Raw genomic sequence first — 23,117 nt, forward strand, 5'->3', positions numbered from 1 at the left:
TGCTCTTCGCCCCCAACTCTGACTACTGTGGCCCCCCTCGCCCTTTGCCGCCAGACCCCACTCCTCCTCGGACCACTCTCGTGCCATGCTCCGCCAGGCCGTGTTGCTCCTCCTGCACTGCTTTGCCTCCTTGACACTGGGCCAGTACGACCTGTGCAAGTCCCTGGTGAGCACGGACGATGGCGCGGTGTGGGAGCAGTATGCGTGCCAGCCCAAGGCCCAGTCCATGAAGGACTACATGCGGGTCAAGGTGGACCCGCCAGGCATCACCTGCGGGAACCCGCCCGAGAGATTCTGCACTCTGGTAAGTTGAAAAGGTGGAGTGGTTTGTTTATTGTTAAGCACTGAAATTGATGTTGGAAGTTGCTGCAATGAGGGGAATGAATTAAAGTATGAGATGAATTGACAGGCCTGAACTATAGTCCAGGCAACATCCGGGCAAGGGGTAACCTATCGCAATGCCTATTTGCAATCAACACAGTGTGACTTTGGGAAAGCCTAATTTGTTTGCGGACTTAAATAACGCAGTAAGAGGCGTAATGCAGAGTTTTTGCTCAATAAAGGAAATGTGAGAACAACAGAAGCAGAGCTGGATAAAAAAAAAAACAGGTTATTGGGCTTAGTCAGGTCGGAACCTCCTGATGCAGCGTCAATTCGAGCGGGCTCGAGCGAGCCTTGGCCATGTTTGGCGGCCTTCAAAAGCCATGACATCAGTGAAATGACTTGGCCATGGCCTTGAGCTCACTGAGAGCGGTGCGGAGGTGTTGTTTACATTCGCATTGTGTTGGCAGATTGTCAACCGGCTTGATTGGGTTTTCGGGAGGACTTCAAATTTCGCCTGGTAAACGGCATCAAGATGAGAGGGGGGAGGACCTTTCGTTTCAAGGGCACTCGCAGGGCGAGAGTGGAGAACTGCGGGAAAATACTAGGCATTAGTATGCAATGCTCAACGTTATAGTTCCCGCTTTAATAGGTTGTTGAGTGGAATGAAACTCTAGAAGTAGGAAGTTTGGATAGGTTGAGACTTTTTAGAATAGGCTACCTCTGTGGGCATGTTTTAGCTACAGCATACTGCTTACTTTTAATTGTCACAACTTGACACAATCTGAGTGTCTACTTAATGTGTTTGGCGCAGTATCCCTATCACTTGGCTGGACAATCCCTGTAACAGCTAACCAGTCAATGAGTCAGTGAGGTAATCAGATGAGGGAGGACTTACAACCAAGGACAGAGATACAGAACTCTAATAGAGTAGAAGTGATTTACTCATTATCCACTGATGTCTCTGAAACACACCTTCACATACACACACTGTGTATTGTACACTCTTAGAAAAAAAGGTGCTAAGTAGAACCATACAGGGTTCTTCGGGTTGTCCCAAAGGGGAACCCTTTTTGGTGCTGGGTAGAACCCTTTGCAGAGGGGTCTTCTTCAAAGAACCCCCTGTATATGGTTCTACCTAGAACACTCTATGAAGGGTTCTGCTTAGAATCCTCTATGAAGGGTTCTACAAGAACCATTTTATCATCTAAAGGTTCTTCCTAGAACCGTCTATGAAGGGATCTACAGAGAACCCTTTTATCTTTGAAGGGTTCTACCTAGAACCCTCTATGAATGGTTCCACGATGCCTTCTTAGCCTTTAAAATTAAATTATTTATTTATTATTAACTAGGCCTTTATTTGATGGCCTAGTTTTACCATAACACAGTGGTGTTAGGAATCTCCTGGTTTACAGACCACATCAGGCCTGTAAGTCACATTATGCTGGCTTGCAAAGTGATGTGTAATTCCTATTGGAATCCAGCCAGAGTTAGGATATCCAAGAAGTTACATTTTTAAACACCCGCAACCTGCATTCAGAATGACTGCGAGGGTAGGAAGATTGAATACTGAGACTACCTCAATCATCTAAACTGTAACAACATCTCAGTAATGGGTGCAATTTAATTACTAACAGATTGGATTAGTTTAGAAAACTGTATGTTATTTATCTTTGTGTAGCAAGAAATTAATCAACCAATCAATGTACATGTAAAACATAGATATTAAAGTAAAACAAGCAATTCTGAAAATCTCCCTGCAATAGACCATGCTGGGAAATATTATACTGAACAAAAATATAAACGCAACATGCAACAATTTCAAAGATTTTACTGCGTTACAGTTCATTTAAGGAAATCAGTCAATTGAAATAAATTCATTAGGCCCTATTCTATGGATTTCACATGATTGGGCAGGGGTGGAGCCATGGGATGGGCCTGGGAGGGGCCTTGGGCTTTATTACAGACAGGAACACTCCTCAGCTTATTTCAGCTGATGAAACATGGAACCAACACTTTACATTTTGCCTTTATATTTTTGTTCAGTGTATATTTGGTTCTACATTGAACCCTTCTTGCCTTCCAAAGAATCCTTCTTGCCTTCCAAATAATCATTAAAGAACCCTTTCTTCCAAAAACGGTTCTTAGGATGTTAAAGTTTCTAGGTAGAACCATTTGCCTTACAAATAATCATTAAAGAACCCTTGTCGTTCTTCTGATCAAAACGGTTCTCGGTAGAACCCTATCCCTATATTTGGAACCCTTTTTTCTAAGAGTGTATGGCTACCTTAATCCTGCATTCTATGTATCTGCACGCACATGCACACACACACACACACACACACACACACACACACACACACGCACACACACCTCTCCTCATTGAGACTAATAACAGGACTCAAGGGTCATTTGACAACGTGAAGCAGAGTGGATTTGCTCCTTCCTCAGATACCTAATGGTTAATGATTTGTTTAATGTAGAAGTAGCAGAAACTGCTGACGGCCTGAGAAAGCCCTCTCCAGTGACTGCTCCTCAGAAGGAGGGAGAGAGAGAGAGAGGGAGGGAGAGCGAGAGAGAGAGAGAAAGCAAGAGAGAGAGAAGCGAGAGAGAAAGAGAGAGAGGGAGAGAGGGAGAGAGAGATGCTGATGCGTCCTGTATGAGAGAGAGATAGACAGAGAGGGAAGGAGAGAGAGAGAGAGACGCTGGGGCCTCCTCGATTGACGTTTTGCCCTGTAATGGCATGGCCCAGGCCTGGGCCTGCTGCTAGAAACTTTCACAATTATGTTTCTGAGCGATGAAATATTGATACCATCGGGGAGGGGTTGTGGGTGGGACCTGGGACAGCAGGTTCGTCTTAGTCATCAGTTTCTATACCAGCTGGGATCTATAGGCTTGAGTAGAACAGACTGGTCCCTTCCTCTTAGATCATCTAAGGCTGTGTGTCATCACCATTCTGATACTTCATTCGTTCACTGAAGTGTGCACTCGTTAACTCCCCCAACATCCTTTATTTAGAAAAGTTCAAACGTGATTGAAGTTTCAACCATCTTGGTGTTCATTCGGAATAAGTAACAAACAGAGAAAATGTGTGTGTGTGTATGTTTGTGTGCATACAGTACATGCATGTGCGTGTGTGAGGGCAGCTTGGCACCTGTGTACAGTATGCATTGGTGGACAGCGCCATGGTGCTTAAGTATATGAATGGACATATGGACATTAGTCAGCCCCAATACTGTTTTCTATTATGTTTTGCAATAGTAGGACAGATGTAACTTAAATACCTACAGTAAAGTATGTGTGTATGTGTGCGTGTTTTATTCATGTGTGTGTTTTGTGTTTTATGTGTGTGTATGTGCATGCGTTTTTGCACTTATGTATGTCCCCACTGTAACTTAATTATTTTTCACATGAATACTCTGTTCCCCCAACACGAAGACCGTGAAATTCAGCGGATGCTAGTTTAGGGTTGAGGCACAGATTTCCCTGCCTTTGTTTAGCCCTGTTCCTCCTCTCCTCTGGGATACAGTGTTATACTCTGTTTACTCATCTCCTGTTCATGGGGAGTGGAGCTAGCTATAGCTAGCGCCCTTCTCTGCCAACCGGGGCAGTATGGTAGCTCCTTTAAACATGGCGGCCCTCTTTCTTTTGAGGACGATGCTACTGTACTGTAGCGAGCTCTCTCTACATGGTAGTTCTACTGTTTTGGTGGTGTGTAACCCCTGGGGATGGTGTTGTGTGTGTGTGTGTGTGTGTGTGTGTGTGTTGCAGGGAGGGAGGGAGGGAGGGAGGGAGGGAGAGATAATGATGAGGGAGAGGTGAGGAAGATCACAGCTTAGCTAAGCAGAAAGATGAAATCAGACCAGCACTGTGCTTGTCATGCACACACACACACACACACACACACACACACACACACACACACACACACACACACACACAGACAACAAGCCTGCGTTAGTGTACAGTACGTCTTTCATGTGGCTTGGTTTGAACCAAAACCTTCAATCAAGTCCCTTAGGTAAAGTACCCCCATGCAAATTGATTCCTCGCCGTGTATGAGCGTGTGTAGTGACAGATGAGGGATGAACGGAGTGTGTGTGTGCACAATATGTTCATCTGTGAAAGAAGGGAAAAACCCTTCCTCTTCCACAACAGATTTTGCCTGTTTTAGAAGGTAGAAATCAGCCAGCTCTAAAAATAGACATGAGAGAGAGCAGGGGGAGTGAGAGGGAGCGCGAGAGGGGGGAGAGAAAGAGAGAAAGAGAGCAAAGAGAGAGACAGAAGTAGCAGCTTAGAAGAAGAGGAGCACGCTTGAAAGGAGAGGAAGATGGCAGCTGGTAATGTGGTGGAGTAGAGAACAGCAGAGAGGAAGAGGCGAAGCGAGAGGTTTCACTCTCGCCAAAATCTGTCCAAAATAAGCCCAATGTGTTTCTATGGACCTAAGTTTGTCACCTGCCTTCCCGCCTTTGGGACAACGACTCCCATTGTTATGGCGGAGACATGAGCGTCTCGTCATTATATACAGATCTATGAGAACAGTCAGTAGATCACTGCTGTCCCAGACTGGGCCCAATCCCATGCCACCTCCCCCTGCTAAGGCCAGGCTAACCCTGCCCAGGCTAACCCTGCCCAGACTGCCCCCTTTGCACCACCCCAGGCTAACCCATATCTGGCTACCTCTGCCCAGGCTACCTCTGCCCTTGCTGCCCCTTTTCTGGCTTCCCTGCCTGCCCTGTCCCAGCAGACAGGTCCATACAGGGCCACCCAAACCCATCATGCCTTGGCACTGATGCCAACCCCTAGGGAGAGTTAGGTCAGTGTTCTACTATCCTGGAAAACCAGCCAGTAGTAACACATCTGATTACCACCTGAAGTGACCAACTAATCACCAAGCCCTTGATTAGATGAATCAGATGTATTAGTCCTGGGCTGGAAAAAAAGCCTTCACACCAAGAGTCTGCATACCTTCTATGAGGAGTAAAGATTCATTTTTAGGTGACAGATAAAGATGGAGCTGAACTGGGAACATAGAACAACTAGCTTTTAATAAAGTTGCATAACCTACACAAAAATAAAAGATTGGGGAACTTTGTCAGTGCAATTGCAGTGTATTGATAGGAAAATCATAGGGGTTCAACATAAGCAAGATTCAATCATCAACAACAAATGAATAGTCCTGTAAGAGCCAACCCACTGGACCACAAAGTGGTTGAATCAACGTTGTTTCAACTAAATTGTGACATGGAATCTACGTGGAAAATACATTGGATTTGCAAAAAGTCATCAACTGTTGTTTTGAGGGTGAAATTTAAACCACAGGATTATGTCATCATGGTAACCCATTTTCAACATAGACAAATGTTGTATAACATATGTTGAATTTTTACCTTTGAAACAATGTTAGATTTTCAACATTATATCCACTATCAGAAAAAAACAATAGGCAGGACAGCACCACCTACTGGAGAGTTAATCTATCTACAGCTATCCCTTTGGTCTCACATCCAGGATTTTAACCAAGCCCTAGCTTTGATATTCGTCACTGACTACTACCAATGTGCTATCGTGAGAATGATTATTGAAAGATCTCCACCTAATTACTAAATAGATTCATTGTTGCTATCAAAGTCATTCCAAATGGTAGGTTTAACAGAGGAAATGAAATGTAAACAAAAATATAAACGCAACATTTAAAGTGTTGGTCCTATGTTTCATAGGCTGAAACAAAAGATCCCAGAAATTTTCCATAAGCACAAAAAGCTTATTTCTCTCAATGTCACGCTCTGACTCTGGGGACTCGTATTTGTTGAGTCAGGGTGTGTATTTTCTGTGTTGTATTTTGCTATGATGTTTAGATCTAGGATGTGTAGATCTATGTTGGCCGGTGTGGTTCCCAATCAGAGGCAGCTGTAGCTCGTTGTCTCTGATTGGGGACCATACTTAGGCAGCCTTTTGGCACTAGTTAGTTGTGGGATCTTGTTCCGTGTGAGGTATGTTGTTTGTGTGCTACCTTGGACTTCACATTTCGTTTGTTGTTTTGTTGTGTGTTTATTCGTTAAATAAACATGTTGGCATATCACGCTGCGCCTTGGTCCGTCCCGTCTGTAAACGATCATGACAGAAGATCCCACCAAACGAGGACCAAGCAGCGTGCCCAGGAAGAGCGAGTAGCGATGTCACAGGTGGGCAAATTGTGGTCATGGGAGGAGATATTCGCGGGGAAAGGGCCATGGGCGAAGGTTAATGCCCAGGCAGGAGAGGAACGACGGCAACACGGAAGCCGGCCGAGGAGGAGGCCCGAGAAGCAGCCCTAATAATTTTTTTGGGGGGGGCTAAAGGGGTGGTCGGGGAGCGATAGAGAAGAGCCCCGACCACTGCACCCGGTTGGGTTTCGGATTGGGTCCCTACGACCTTTGGAAGAGGAGTGGGAACAGTATTACACTGAGGAGTTGGAGGATGACGACGACGACGAGTATCTGTTCCCTAACTCGTGGGGGCTCCTGGAGGAGTCCTCACGGGAAGAGGAGTGCCGACGACGGAGACCCGAGAGGCAACCCCAAGGAAATAATTTTGGGGGGCACACGGTGTGGACGACGAGGCAGCAGGAGGCAGCGACAGGGCGGATCTGCAGGTTAGGAGAGGAGGCCACCAAGTTAAGGGGGCTATTGGTTCAGAGGGAGCAGGAGTTATTCGGTCAGAGGGAGGAGCTACAGGTGGCAAAAAGGGAGAAGGAAGGTGTTATGGCACGGCGAGAGGAGCCAGAGCAATTCGCTCCACCGGGGTCCAGTCCAGCTCCGGTCAGCGGCTCCACTCCGGAGCCAGAGCAGTTCGATCCACCGTCGTCGGATCCAGCTCCAGTCAGCAGTTCCAGTCCAGACCCAGACGTCAGCCCCTCTCCAGGTTCGGGGTCTCCCACACCAGGGTCCAGACAGGGCTTGGTACTTCGTGGGAGGAAGGAGAGGGGAAGCAGCGCGCCGAGGTCCAGACCAGACCAGACCAGGGGCGTAACAGGGAGGTGGAGAGTAAGTGGTGGTCACGCCCGGAGCCGGATCCGCCTCCGAGGTGGAATGCCCACCCGGCCCCTACCCTGTTATGTTTATGTGGCACGGTCGGAGTCCGCACCTTTGGGGGGTGGGGGTACTGTCACACCCTGACTCTGGGGACTCGTATTTGTTGAGTCAGGGTGTGTATTTTCTGTGTTGTGTTTTGCTATGTTGATTTTCTATGTTTAGATCTAGTATGTGTAGATCTATGTTGGCCGGTGTGGTTCCCAATCAGAGGCAGCTGTAGCTCGTTGTCTCTGATTGGGGACCATACTTAGGCAGCCTTTTGGCACTAGTTAGTTGTGGGATCTTGTTCCGTGTGAGGTATGTTGTTTGTGTGCTACCTTTGACTTCACGTTTCGTTTGTTGTGTGTTTATTCGTTAAATAAACATGTTGGCATATCACGCTGCGCCTTGGTCCATCCCGTCTGTAAACGATCGTGACACTCAAATTATATGCAGAAATTTGTTTACATCTCTGTTAGTGAGCATTTCTCCTTTGCCAAGATAATCCATCCACCTGACAGGTGTGGTATATCGAGAAGCTGAATAAACAGCATGATAATTACACAGGTGCACCTTGTGCTGGGGATAATAAAAGGCCACTCTAAAATGCATGCAATTGGCATGCTGACTGCAGGAATGTCCAACAGAGCTGTTGCCAGAGAATTGAATGTTCATTTCTCTACCATAAGCCGCCTCCAACATCATTTTAGAGAATTTGGCAGTACATCCAACCGGCCTCACAACCGCAGAACACATGTGACCACGCCAGCCCAGGACCTCCACATCCGGCTTCTTCACCTGTTGGATCGTCTGAGGAGGGGGAGGGGGGTGCTGAGGAGTATTTCTGTCTGTAATAAAGCCCTTTTGTGGGGAAAAACTCATTCTAATTGGCTGGACCTGGCTCCCAAGTTGGTGGGCCTATGCCCTCCCAGGCCCACCCATGGCTGTCATGTGAAATCCATAGATTTGGGCCTAATTTATTTATTTCAATTGACTGATTTCCTTCTATGAAATGTAAGTCAGTAAAATCTTAGAAATTGTTGAATGTTGTGTTTATATTTTTGTTCAGTATAGTTATATCATCAATGATGCTGTTTAGGCCCATAAACAGTGGGGTCAGAAATGATTGACATCCTTGATAAAGATGAGCAAAAATGACTGTATAAAATAAATAATTCAAATTCTAAACTATATTGTATGCTCAAAAAACGTTGGAAATTATATTATTTTATACTAATACAATTGCTTAGAGAAAGAGATTTTGTTTAACAAGTATTTTTTTTCTCCTCAAAAAGGTAGGGGTCAAAATTATTGACACCCCTGTTTTCAATACCTTTCAATACCTCACCTTGCGAGGATAACGACACGAGCCTTTTTCTAAAATGTTTTCTGAGTTGGAGAACACATTGGGAGAATTCTTAGATCATTCCTCCATACAGAATTCTTCCAGATCCTTGAAATAATTTGTCTGTGCTTCATTTCAAACCACAGGTTTTCAATGGGTTTCAAGTCCGGAGACTGAGATTGCCATTGCAAAATGTTGATTTTGTGGCCAATTAACCATTTCTTTGTGGATGTTAATGTGTGTTTGGGGTTATTGTCTTGCTGGAAGATCCACTTGCGGCCAAGTTTCAGCCTCCTGGCAGAGGCAACCTGGTTTTTGGCTAAAATGTCCTGGTACGGGGTAAATTTCATGATGCTGTTAACCTTAACAAGAGCCCAAGGACCAGTGGAAGCAAAATAGGCCCATAACATCAAGGATCCACCACCATATTTTACGGTAGGTATGGGGTTCTTTTCTGCTCATGCATTCTCATTTCGATGCCAAACCCACCGCTGGTGTGAGTGGCCAAAGAGCGATTTGATTTGGTTAGATTATATGAAAATAGAGCTCTATGGCATCGAAATGAGAATGCATAAACAGAAAAGAACCCCATACCTACTGTAAAATATGGTGGTGGATCTTTTCATAGTTTATAATTGTATTTTATAGGTGCAATGTTTCATACGTGCGTGCATACGAGAGTGTGTGTGTGTGTATGTGTGTGTATGTACGTGATGTATGTGCATGCTGAGACGGTTCAGGTACACATGGTATGTTGGTGGATTGATATCAATAAAGTCTTAGGCGGTTCAAAGTGGGACTAAGGAGGATCTGTTACGGGGCTCAGACAGCCTGAGGTGAAGAACTCACACCACCTCTAAGCCTCCCGATGATACCACTTCACCTCTCTGCCTCTTGGATCCTTGGATTGAGTACAATATTGGGAACATAGCCTAAGGTTCGTAAGTTAGGATTTCCTGTCTATAGCCATGGGATACTTATAGTAAAAAGATAGCAGGATATCCTGTGTCCCTTGAAATATGTCCCCAAAGCTGCTAAAGTTGGTTCCCCGTGAGTGTTATTTTATTAGTACTTAGGCTGAGTATCGTAGATGGAACACAAGCTAGTGTTACATTTTCCTACAGCCATGGTAGCCATAGGCTCAATCTCAATGTCCCTCAAACAGAGCAACTAGTGGTAAGGAGAGATACATAACCCTGGGGATTGGGACATCACTACCTCATTTGCACACAGCAGAAGCCGCCAAAGGATAACCTACCACACAAAGCAGACCTGGCTGCTGGGAATCTGAGCACACTGTCCTGTGGTGAAACAGCAGCCAGATGACCCGGCCCTCATTACCCCTCTCCTCTCTCGTCACCTCTCCTCTCTTCCAGCACTGGGATTTGTCTCCCATCTTCTGGCCTGCTTTTCACAGCTGCATGCATGTGCACGTATAAACGAATGCATGTACAGATGTATACATGCAGATGCATGCATTCATATGCACACAAACACACACACACACACACACACACAAGCCGCTGTCACTAGGACTCCTCTCACACATCAGCACACACACACAATACTCACACACAATACTCACACCGAAACCCACACGCTCGCAGGTGCACGCACACACAAACACCAACATTTCATCACTCATCCTACTATATCACACTACTGGTCCCACTATCGCTCACACTCACCAGCATAACAACTGACACCAAGTAACACCAACAACAGACACACACATTTTTCTGTACAGGACAATCACATTCCCCAACAGGGCAAGGGAGACAGAGAGTCCTCTAGTGACCAAAACTAACATCTCTGAAGAAAAACACAAAACGCACTGAGCAAGAAAGCAATAACCCTGTGTCTGTCCCACTGTGTTTTTTTTATGGGAGGGTCATTTCATTTGATGATTGTTCCAAACACTACATTGTGTTCTTTGGCTGTCATGGACTTTATTCCCCTTGCTGGCAATACCTGGAAAGTACTATAAAGAGAGAGAGAGAGAGAGAGAGAGAGAGAGAGAGAGAGAGAGAGAGAGAGAGAGAGAGAGAGAGAGAGAGAGAGAGAGAGAGAGAGAGAGAGAGAGAGAGAGAGAGAGAGAGAGAGAGAGAGAGAGAGAGAGAGAGAGAGAGAGAGAGAGAGAGAGAGAGAGAGAGAGAGAGAGAGAGAGAGAGAGAGAGAGAGAGAGAGAACATCCCTCTTGTTAATGTCGATGTAGGTCATTTGAATTTGATTGAGTCCTATTACTTTTTAGATAAACAGACAAATTGCATTTATATTGTGAGTTATTATGTTTGAATTGAATATATGAATGTTTGGTACATAGTTCTCTAGTGTTGGGATGTCTCTTAGCTTATTATAGTGTTTCCTCTCTCATAAAGATGGATGTGCCCACTTACACTGAGTGTACAACACATTAGGAACACCTGCACTTTCCATGACATAGACTGACCAGGTGAATCCAGGTGAACGCTATAATCCCTTATTGATGTCACTTGTTAAATTCACTTCAATCAGTGTAGATGATTGAGGAGACAGTTTAAAGAATGATTTTTAAGCCTTGTGACAATTGAGACATGAATTGTGTATGTATGCCATTCAGAAGGTGAATGGTCAAGACAAAAGATTTAAGTGCCTTTGAACGGGGTATGATAGTACGTGCCAGTTGCACCAGTTTGAGAGTGTCAAGAACTGCAACGCTGCTGGCTTTTTCACACTCAACAGCTTCCTGTGTGTCTCAAGAACGTTCCACCACCCAAAGGACATCCAGCTAACTTGACACAACTGTGGGAAGCATTAGAGTCAACACGGACATGGAACGCTTTCGACACCTTGTAGAGTCCATGCCCCGATGAATTGAGGCTGTTCTAAGGGCAAAGGGGGTTGCAACTCAATATTAGGAAGGTGTTCCTAATGTTTTGTACACTCAGTTTATATTACAGTCTGCTACATAAATTCTCCAAATCACATAACAAATGTATTTTATCTATGCGTATCATACTTAGGTTTTAGTCTTTTTAGGCCGTGATGATTGAGTGTTGGTATCCAAATCTAGGTCCCTCAGGTGTAGGGATCGAGGGCTCAAGCAAGCTTCTGTTCCAGTTGGGACGTGTCATATCACATAATAAAATACTGTATACTTTATGACAGTTTTTAGACCATGGGTATTGAGTATTCCGAGACAGATTTATGTCCCTAAGGAATGAGCAAGCTTCTGTTCTGATTGGGACGCGTCCCGCACCCAAAAACGGGAACCCACTTATCACCGTGGCCTGTTGCGTGTAGACACTGCGACAGAGTTCCTTCGCGCTGGTCGTCACGGCGACAGGATCCCAGCGAGGATAATTGCTGGAGGGGCTTAGCGTTGCAGGCCACCTGCCGTAGCAGTTGGCCAGGATCTGTGTGTGTGTGTGTGTGTGTGTGTGTGTGTGTGTGTACACACTGCTGGCAGAAGGTAGCTATGTGGGCCAGAGAAGAGGCGAGAGTAGCAGGAAAAAGAGAGAGGGGGTAAGGAAAGAGGGCATGGGAGTTGGAGTGGGAGGGTTTAAACAAATACCCACACACACTCACTCACTCACAACCCTCCCATACAAAATGAAATACATCCCCTCCCTGATTATCTGAGAGACAGAGAGGACAGACAATCAGGTCATGTGCAGCTTTCAGTGAATCATTTAGCGCATCACCGCTCAGTCCCTCATACTCAACAAACACACACACCAGATTCAGCTGTACAGTGGTGTCCGACATTATTGTCACCCTTGATAAAGATGATCAAAAAATTTAATTAAATAAATAATATAAATACTGCGCTATATTGTATACTAATTTTTTTGGGGGAAATTATATTATTTTATACTAATGCAATTGCTCAGAGAAAGAGATTTTGTTGAATTAGTAATATCATTTTCTCTCAAAACGATCGGGGTCAAAATGATTGACACCCCTGTTTTCAATACCTTTCAATACCTCACCTTGCGTGTGAGCCTTTTTCTAAATTGTTTTATGAGATTGGAGGACATATTTGGAGGGATCTAAAGCCTTGTTCACACTGCAGGCCTTAATGCTCAAATCAGTTTTGTTTTTCAAATCCGTTTTGGAATACTGACTGTCCAAACAGCAAGTTACAAGTGACCAAATTAGATTTGTTGTGTTCAGACAGCAGTCATTTGCTGACATGGCTACGCTAGTTGTCATAGTAACAACGGGTGTGTGTGGTGTAGGCTGATTGGTGCTCGTGCTTCCCATCACTCAGATGTTATCTAGCAAGCTAAGGTGACAACAATGCCTGCCATGGACATTTCCCAGTTACTTTGAATGTTCAAAATCATAGTGTTAGAACACTTTTAAAGCCTCAAAGGAGATGATGATCCAACTATCAAAGCTAGTCCTTTTGACTAGCCACAGCAGTCAACTAGCTATCTAGGTAGCTGTTTAGCTTACTAGCACATTAACTCATTTGTTTGTAAACAATTAACAAGATAGTTAGCTACCACGTGTTTGTCACGATCGTCTTCTTGTGAGATATTGGACCAAGGCGCAGCGTGTGCAAAATACATCTCTTTATTTAGGAAGAGAGCAAAACACGAAACCGAACACTATCCAAAACTACAAAACAACAAACGACCGTGAAGCTAAATAACGTAAGTGCACAGACAAGCAACAAACGTTCTACATAGACAATTACCCACAAACACATGATGCCCATGGCTGCCTTAAATATGGCTCCCAATTAGAGACAATAAACCACAGCTGTCTCCAATTGAGAACCAATCTAGGCAGCCATCAACATACAAACACCTAGACAAGACATTACCCCATTAAACCTACAAACCCCTAGACAAACCAAAACACATACTTCACCTTGTCACACCCTGACCTAACTAAAATATTAATGAAAACAAAGATAACTAAGGCCAGGGTGTGACATAACCCCCCCCTTAAGGTGCGAACTCCGAGCGCACCAGCATAAAGTCTAGGGGAGGGTCTGGGTGGGCGTCTGTCCACGGTGGCGGCTCTGGCACTGGTCGTGGTCCCCACCCCACCATAGTCACTACCCGCTTTCGTAGCCTCCTCCAAATGACCACCCTCCAACTTAACCCCACTGGATTAAGGGGCAGCACCGGACTAAGAGGCAGCACCGGACTAAGGGGCAGCACCGGACTAAGGGGCAGCACCAGGATAAGGGGCAGCACCAGGATAAGGAGCAGCACCAGGATAAGGGGCAGCACCAGGATAAGGGGCAGCACCGGGCTAAGGGGCAGCACCGGACTAAGGGGCAGCACCGGACTGAATGGCGGATCCTGGCTGGCTGGCTCTGGCGGATCCTGGCTGGCTGGCGGATCCCGGCTGGACGGCTCTGGCGGATCCTGGCTGGACGGCTCTGGCGGATCCTGGCTGGACGGCTCTGGCAGATCCTGGCTGGACGGCTCTGGCAGATCCTGGCTGGACGGCTCATGGCTGGCTGACGGATCTGGCTGCTCATGGCTGGCTGACAGATCTGGCTGCTCATAGCTGGCTGACGGATCTGGCTGCTCATGGCCGGCTGAAGGATCTGGCTGCTCATGGCTGGCTGACGGATCTGGCTGCTCATGGCTGGCTGACGGATCTGGCTGCTCATGGCTGGCGGAAGGCTCTGGCTGATCCTGTCTGGCGGAAGGCTCTGGCTGATCCTGTCTGGCGGAAGGCTCTGGCTGATCCTGTCTGGCGGAAGGCTCTAGCGGCTCCTGTCTGGCGGAAGGCTTTAGCGGCTCCGGTCTGGCAGAAGGCTCTGAAGGCTCATGGCAGACGGGCGGCTTAGCAGGCTCAGTACAGACGGGCAGTTCATGCAGCGCTTGGCAGACGGACAGTTCAGACGGCGTTGGGCAGACGGGCAGTTCAGGCGCCGTTGGGCAGACGGCAGACTCTGGCCGGCCGAGACGCACTATAGGCCTGGTGCGTGGTGCCGGAACTGGAGGTACCGGGCTGAGGACACGCATCTCCGGGCTAGTGCGGGGAGAAGGAACAGGGCATGCTGGACCCTGGGGACGCACAGAAGGCCTAGTGCGTGGTGCCGGAACTGGAGGTACCGGGCTGAGGACACGCATCTCAGGGCTAGTGCGGGGAGAAGGAACAGGGCATGCTGGACTGGCGACGCACAACTTAGGCTTAGTACGTGGAGCAGGAACAGGCCGGGCTGGGCTGGCCACGCACACCGTAGGCTTCGTACGTGGAGCAGGAACAGGCCGGGCTGGGCTGGCGACGCACACCTTAGGCTTAGTACGTGGAGCAGGAACAGGCCGGGCTGGGCTGGCCACGCACACCGTAGGCTTCGTACGTGGAGCAGGAACAGGCCGGGCTGGGCTGGCGACGCACACCTTAGGCTTAGTACGTGGAGCAGGAACCGGCCGGGCTGGACTGGCGACGCACACCGTGGGCTTGATGCGTGAGTAGGAACAGGTCGGGCTGGGCTGGCCCCGCACACCGTAGGCTTTGTACGTGGAACAGGAACCGACCGGGCTGGACTGGCGACGCACACCGTGGGCTTGATGCGTGGAGTAGGAACAGGCCGGTCCGTACTGGGAACACACACCACTGGCCTTAACCGGGGATCAGGAACGGGCCGGACCGGACTGGTAACACACCTCAGTCTCTTACGCCGTGCCTCAACTACTTCCCTCCCTCTACTCGCCAATGGCTCCCGTAATCCGGTAGCCTTCTCTCCACGTCTCCCTGTGGCAGCCTCCTGCTGCCCAGCCGCCCAAGCCATGTGCCCCCCCCAAAAACTTTTTGGGGTTGCCTCTCGTCCTTCCGACGATGGCCCTGCTGACGCCGTTGCTCCTCTCTCAGTCGCCTCTCCACTGTTTCACTCCATGGCCGGCGATCCATCCCATCCAGGATCTCCTCCCAAGTCCAAGACCCTTTACCGTCCACAATCTCCTCCCATGTCCAGACCCTTGGCTCCTGGACACGCTGCTTGGTCCTGGTATGGTGGGTAATTCTGTCACGATCGTCTTCTTGTGAGATATTGGACCAAGGCGCAGCGTGTGCAAAATACATCTCTTTATTTAGGAAGAGAGCAAAACACGAAACCGAACACTATCCAAAACTACAAAACAACAAACGACCGTGAAGCTAAATAACGTAAGTGCACAGACAAGCAACAAACGTTCTACATAGACAATTACCCACAAACACATGATGCCCATGGCTGCCTTAAATATGGCTCCCAATTAGAGACAATAAACCACAGCTGTCTCCAATTGAGAACCAATCTAGGCAGCCATCAACATACAAACACCTAGACAAGACATTACCCCATTAAACCTACAAACCCCTAGACAAACCAAAACACATACTTCACCTTGTCACACCCTGACCTAACTAAAATATTAATGAAAACAAAGATAACTAAGGCCAGGGTGTGACAGTGTTCTTGTCAAACTGTCAACAGAGTAGCCATGCCAAACAACAGTCTAAAAACCACTTGAGGACAAATAAATCAGATTTGACCGTTCAGACACAAGTCGCATTTTTCCAGATCCTTGATATCCTTTGTCTGCCCTTATAGACTGCCCTCTTCAATTCAAACCACAAGTGTTCAATGGGGTTCATGTCCAGAGACTGAGATGGCCATCGCAAAATGTGGATTTTGTGGTCAATTAACCATTTATTTGTGGATTTTGATATGTACTTGGGGTTATTGTCTTGCTGGAAGGGCCCCATGACCAGCTGCTGTCCAAAATAGGCCCATAACATCAAAGAAATCCCCAGCATATTTGACAGTAGGTATGGGGTTCTTTTCTGCTTATGCATCATTATTTCTACGCCAAACCCACCGCTGGTGTGGCCAAAGAGATCTGTTTTCATGTTATCTGACCATTGCACCGTTTCCAATCCAAGTTCCAGGCGTTTACATTTCATGGATGACGTGAAAATAGAGCTCTTTGGCCACGCACACCAGTGGTGGGTTTGCATCCAAAAGATGAATCATGCAGAAAATAACCCCATACCTACTGTAAAATATGGTGGTGGATCTTTGATGTTATGGGGCTATTTTGCTACCACTGGTCCTTGGGGCTCTTGTTAAGGTCAATGGCATCATAAACTTTACCCAGTACCAGGACATTTTAGCCAAAAACCTGGTTGCCTCTGCCAGGAGGCTGAACGTTGGAAGCAAGTGGATCTTCCAGCAAAAAAGCATACATCAAAATCCACAAAGAAATGGTTAATTGACCACAAAATCAACATTTTGCAATGGCCATCTCAGTCTCCGGAACACTATTGAAAACCTGTGGTTGAATTGAAGTGGGCAGTCCATAAGCGCAGACAAATGATATCAAGGATCTGGAAATATTCTGTATGGAGGAATGGTCTAAGATACCTCCCAATGTGTTCTTGTATAACATAAAACATTTTAGAAAATAGTTTATGTGCCGTTCAGTGTTGGGGGCTAACGCGTTATGTAATCAGATTACTTTTATGAGTTACTTTTTCAAATTGCTTAATATTATTACAGATATCTCTACTGGGCACGTGTTTCCATAATCCAATCTTGTTTTGTTTCCTCATTTAGTTCACGAGCGAGCAGAGAAAGGCTGTTTGGAGAAATGTCATAGCTGCTGTCCATAGAAATGTATAGAGGGCGCTGTCCATAGATATGTATAGAGGGTGCACCTCTGATCTTTGCCATTGATCGCTTCTGTGATAGCAAAGCCCATAGAGGGCTTTCCAGTCTAGTGGCAAGTGTGCCCTTGATAAATCTCTAGGGGTCCGTGTACGTGCGGTCTGTAACCAGAACTGGAGGCTCGATAGAAAGATTTTGAATGAAAACATAGGAAACCTGTACAGATGTTTGGCTTACATCATATATGACTAATTAAGCAGCCCTTATGATAGCACAGCACAGGAAAACAGCGCTACATATGAAAGGAGAAAATAGTGATCAAGCCTGACAGTCAAACAAGCAGTGCAACTTTGAGATTTTTTTCATAAAAGTAACGCAAAGTAGTAATATAACACGTTACTTTCCACAAAAAGTAATATTGTAAAGTAACATGTTACTTTTGTTAAATGTAACAAATAATATGTAATATTATACACTGAGTGTACAAAACATTAAAGTCACCTTCCTAATATTGAGTTGCACCCCCTTTTGCCCTCAGATCAGCCTCAATTCGTTGGGGCATGGACTCTAAAGGGTGAGAAAGCGTTCCACAGGGATGCTGGCCCATGTTGACTCCAATGCTTTCCACAGTTGTGTCAAGTTGGCTGGATGTCCTTTGGGTTGTGGACCATTCTTGAAACACACTGTTGAGTGTGAAAAATCCAGCAGCATTGCAGTTCTTGACACAAAATGTTGCGCCTTGCACATATTACCATACCCCGTTCAAAGGCACTTAAATATTTTGTGCCAATAACTTCAGACCCCACTGTACATGCAAAACACCCAATCCACAAACACTATAATATAATATATTTGCGTCATTCTTTATACAGACCCTCCTACATATTGCTAAACAGTACCGGTATGTCAATCAAATTCAATCACATTTATTTATAAGCCCTTTTTAAATCAGCAGATGTCACAAAGTGCTATACAGAAACCCAGCCTAAAACCCCAAACAGCAAGCAATGCAGATGTGGAAGCACGGTGGCTAGGAAAAACTCCCTAGAAAGGCAGGAACCTCGGAAGAAACCTAGAGAGGTCCTCTTCTGGCTGTGCCGGTTGGAGATTATAAGAGTACATGGCCATTAAGGCCAGATTGTTCTTCAAGATGTTCAAACTTTCATAGATGACCAGCAGGGCCAAATAATAATCACAGTGGTTGTAGAGGGTGCAACAGGTCAGTACCTCAGGAGTAAATGTCAGTTGGCTTTTCATAGCCGAGCATTCAGAGGTTGAGACAGCAGGTGCGGTAGAGAGAGAGAGAGAGTCGAAAACAGCAGGTCCGGGACAAGGTAACACGTCCGGTGAACAGGTCAGGGTTCCATAGCAGCAAGCAGAACAGTTGAAACTGGAGCAGAAGCATGTTCAGGTGGACTGGGGATAGCCAGGAGTCATCAGGCCAGGTAGTCCTGAGGCCTGGTCCTAGGGCTCAGGTCCTCCGGGAGGGGAGGGAAAGAGGGGGAGAGAGAGAATTAGAGGGAGCATACTTAAATTCACACAGGACACCAGATAAGACAGTAGAATTACACCAGATATAACAGACTGACCCTAGCCCCCCGGCACATAGATTATTGCAGTATAGATACTGGAGGCTGAGACGGGGGGGGTCGTGGGACACTGTGACCCTCTCCGACGATACCCCCGGACAGGGCCAACCGGACATGGCAAACCAGGCAGGATACAACCCAAACCCACTTTGCCAAAGCACAGCCCCCACACCACTAGAGGGATATCAACAGACCACCAAATTACTACCTTGAGACAAGGCTGAGTTTAGCCCACGAAGATCTCCTCCATCGCATGAGCCTGAGGGGGTGCAAAACGGAACAGGAAGATCACGTCAGTGACTCAACCCACTCAAGTGACGCACCCATCCTAGGGACAGCATGGAAGAGCACTAGTAAGCCAGTGACTCAGCCCCCGTAATAGGGTCAGAGGCAGAGAATCCCAGTGGAGAGAGGAGAGCTGGCCAGGCGGAGACAGCAAGGGCGGTTTGTCGCTCCAGTGCCTTGCCGTTCACATTCACACCCCTGGGCCAGACTACACTCAATCATAGGACCTACTGAAGAGATGAGTCTTCAGTAAAGACTTAAAGGTTGAGACCGAGTCTGCGTCTCTCACATGGATAGGCAGACCATTCCATAAAAATTGAGCTCCAGCTGTTTGCTTAGAAATTCTATGGACAATAAGGAGGCCTGCGTCTTGTGAACGTAGCGTACGTGTAGGTATGTACGGCAGGACCAAATCAGAGAGATAGGTAGGAGCAAGGCCTTGTAATGCTTTGTTGGTTAGCAGTAAAACCTGGAAATCAGCCCTAGCCTTAACAGGAAGCCAGTGTAGAGGCTAGCACTGGAGTAATATGATCCAATTTTGGGGTTCTAGCTAAGATTCTAGCAGCCGTGTTTAGCACTAACTGAAGTTTATTTAGTGCTTTGTCTGGGTAGCCGGAGAGTAGAGCATTGCAGTAGACTAATCTAGAAATGACAAAAGCATGGATTAGCTTTTCTGCATCATTTTTGGACAAAACATTTCGGATTTTTGCAGTGTTACGAAGATGGAAAAAAGCTGTCCTTCAAATATTCTTGATTTGTTCGTCAAAAGAGAAATCAGGGTCCTGAGTAACCTATATGTCCTTGTGCATCTGGGACAGTGTCTGTAAAGTGTAATCATTTTCAATAGGATTTTATAGGTCGTTTCCTTACGGCAGGTCACTAATCCTCTCCCATATGGGTCGTTGTGTCTGAGGCAGGAGTGAGGGGTGGGCAAATAGATTCTGGTCCGAAAATTCCCAGGTTTTCCAGAAATCCTGGTTGGAGGATTCCGAATTTCCTGCTTATTCCCTGCTGATTCCGGGAATATTCCAACTGGGATTTCTGGAAATCCTGGAAATGTAGGGATAGTTACAGAGAGGAAACAAGCATGCCACCTCTCCGAAGTGAGAGTGGGAGGTTCTCATCTAATGTTGTTGTTGGGAGAGAAGACCCAGTCGTTTCAATATTAAGTCATAGCCGCCCACACTGCAAGATCTTCTATAGCAGGGCTGTTCAATTCCGAGCTTCAAGATCTGTAGTTCTGCTGGCGTTTCATTCTTCCCCTCTTAACAGGGATTGATGATCTAGAACACCAGGGTTGTGTTCAGTAGGGCACATCTTAGCGAAACATTTTACAACCTCTGTTTCAAAACGTTATCTCTCTACTGAACACAGCCTCAAGTGGAATCTTTGACCAATCAGTAACCAGGTTTCCATCCAACCTTTTTATGCCCATAAAGGCCTGATGGAAGCAGAACATTTGTCTGTAAACTTTCCAAATATCGACAAAACAAAATACGCTAGACAATGTGGGATCTTTTTGTGTCTGTAAAAATTTAGAGAGATGGCGGTGGAAACGCTTTTATGCGCAAATATTGATATACAGTGTATTCAGAAAGTACTCATACCCCTTGACTAATTCCACATTTTGTTGTGTTACAGACTGAATTCAAAATGGATTAAAAATGTATATTTTTTTCACCCATCTACACACACAATACTCCATAATGACAAAGTGAAAACATGTTTTTAGACATTTTTGCTAATTTATTGAAAATGAAATACAGAAATATCTCATTTACATAAGTATTCACACCCCTGAGTCAAAACTTTGTAGAAGCACCTTTGGCAGCGATTACAGCTGTGAGTCTTTCTGGGTAAGTCTCTAAGAGCTTTCCACACCTGGATTGTGCAACAATAGCCCATTATTATTTTCAGAATTCCTCAGGCTTTGTCAAATTGGTTGTTGATCATTGCTAGACAACCATTTTCAGGTCTTGCCTGTGACTCTGCCACTCAGGAACATTCGCTGTCATCTTGGCAAGCAACTCCAGTGTATATTTGGCCTTGTGTTTTAGGTTATTGTCCTGGTGAAAGGTGAATTCATCTCCCAGTGTCTTGTGGAAAGCAGACTGAACCAGGTTTTCCTCTGGGATTTTGCCTGTGCTTAGCGCTATTCTGTTTATTTTTAATCCTGAAAAACTCCCCAGTCTACCAATAGGTGCCCTTCTTTGCGAGGCATTGTAAAGCCTGGTCTTTGTGGTTGAATCTGTGTTTGAAATGCTTGACTGAAGAATCTTACAGATAATTGTATGTGTGGGGTACAGAGACGAGGTAGTCATTCAAAAATCATGTTAAACACTATTACTGCACACAGTGAGTCCATGCAACTTATTATGTGACTTGTTAAGATTTTTTTTACTCCTGAACTTATTTAGGCTTGCCATAACAAAAGGGTTGAATACATATTGACTCAATACATTTCAGCTTTTCATTTTTTATTAATTTGTAAAAAAAAATCGAAAAAACATAATTCCACTTTGACATTATGGGGTATTGTGTGTAGGCCAGTGACACAAAATCTCAATTTTATCAATTTTAAATTCAGGCTGTAACACAACAAAATGTGTAAAAAGTAGAGGGGTGTGAATACGTTCTGAAGGCACAGTAATAACCATCATATCGAAGTTAACTTGGAGTCACGTGATGACATGTTGTATGGTCCTCCCACTACGACTCGGGAAAGCATGCAGTTTATTAGGCTACAGATGAAATAAGTTATGTTGAACTTCACAGGGTGGTGGAAGTGCAAGGTGATGAGCTTGATGCTCCTTTCCAATGTATATTGAGGGTCTTATTCTGGTGACATGATGATCAAGGCTTGGCTGCCGTTTTTACAAATTAAAATAATCTCGCTCTTTTGTCCATAATAATCTAAACTGTATCTGCGAGCTGCTAGCTAGAGCACACATGCCAATACCAGGGTGGGCACATTCGCTATATAACACAAGAGTTTTGTGACAAAACCATCAGTAGAGTTGAAAATGCGATGGAAACTCATTTAACTTGTATTTATTATTCGGTAAATGGGAATTTAAACTCAAAAGTAATGTTTTATGTGCACTACGTCATCACGCACAGACCTTTATCCGCAACAAGTCAATTTGATGGAAACACAGCTCTTGTGGGAAAATTAGCATATTTTATTTATCTGGATTTTAGAATATTTGCATGAAAATCTGTCGCCGATTGGATGGAAACCTAGCTACTGACACTAATCAATTTACTACCAAGGAGAAAAGGAAAACAGCAGGTTTGCGGTTGCGGACCCTGAGGCTAGGATCTGAGTACCCCCGCTCTAGCAGGCGGCAGGTAGCCTGGCGGATAGGAGCGTTGGGCCAGTAATCGAAAGGTTGGTGAATCGAATCCCCGAGCTGACAAGGTAAAAATCTGCCGTTCTGCCCCTGAGCAAGGCAGTTAACCCACTGTTCCCTGGGCGCTGATGACGTAGATATCAATTATGGCAGCCCCCTGCACCTCTCTGATTCCGAGGGGTTGGGTTAAATACGGAAGACACATTTCAGTTGAATGCATGCAGTTGTACAACTGACTAGGTATCCCCCTTTCCTTTAACTTTCTTCTAAGAATAGTTTATCTTACACTGGCGCCACTAGATTCTGCTTATGCTTGTAGTTTTTTTCTCTTATCGTAGTGTCACCATAAATCAGATGCTTTATAAACTCAGCCTCCACAGAACTGTAAACTTGCTTTTGTTATTAGTATGGGTTTGACTGACTGATGTTAGCTTTTTGTGCAGGCGCAGTTCACCGACTTGATTAAGCAGGAAAACATTTACTTTTCAATTTTTTTATTTTAATATTCAATGTTTCGGTTTAAGTTTTAGGATGAATGCCAGTAGCATGAAAGTAGTGTACAGGAATTTC

At 45.7% G+C, this 23,117-nt stretch overlaps 1 protein-coding gene across 3 annotated transcripts in view; it reads left to right on the top strand.

The window, feature by feature from the left end:
* LOC121541431 (netrin-G2) overlaps positions 1-23,117 on the top strand; it is a 158,661-nt gene that overhangs the window by 2,900 nt on the left and 132,644 nt on the right. For all 3 annotated transcript variants that reach the window (XM_041850430.2, XM_041850431.2, XM_041850432.2), the window contains exon 3: positions 55-304. In XM_041850430.2, the coding sequence (XP_041706364.1) occupies positions 86-304 (219 nt within the window). In that variant the 5' untranslated portion in view covers positions 55-85. The remainder of the gene's footprint in view (positions 1-54; positions 305-23,117) is intronic.

The sequence above is a fragment of the Coregonus clupeaformis genome, chromosome 27 (genome assembly GCF_020615455.1).
Source record: "Coregonus clupeaformis isolate EN_2021a chromosome 27, ASM2061545v1, whole genome shotgun sequence".
Taxonomy (NCBI): Eukaryota; Metazoa; Chordata; class Actinopteri; order Salmoniformes; family Salmonidae; genus Coregonus; species Coregonus clupeaformis.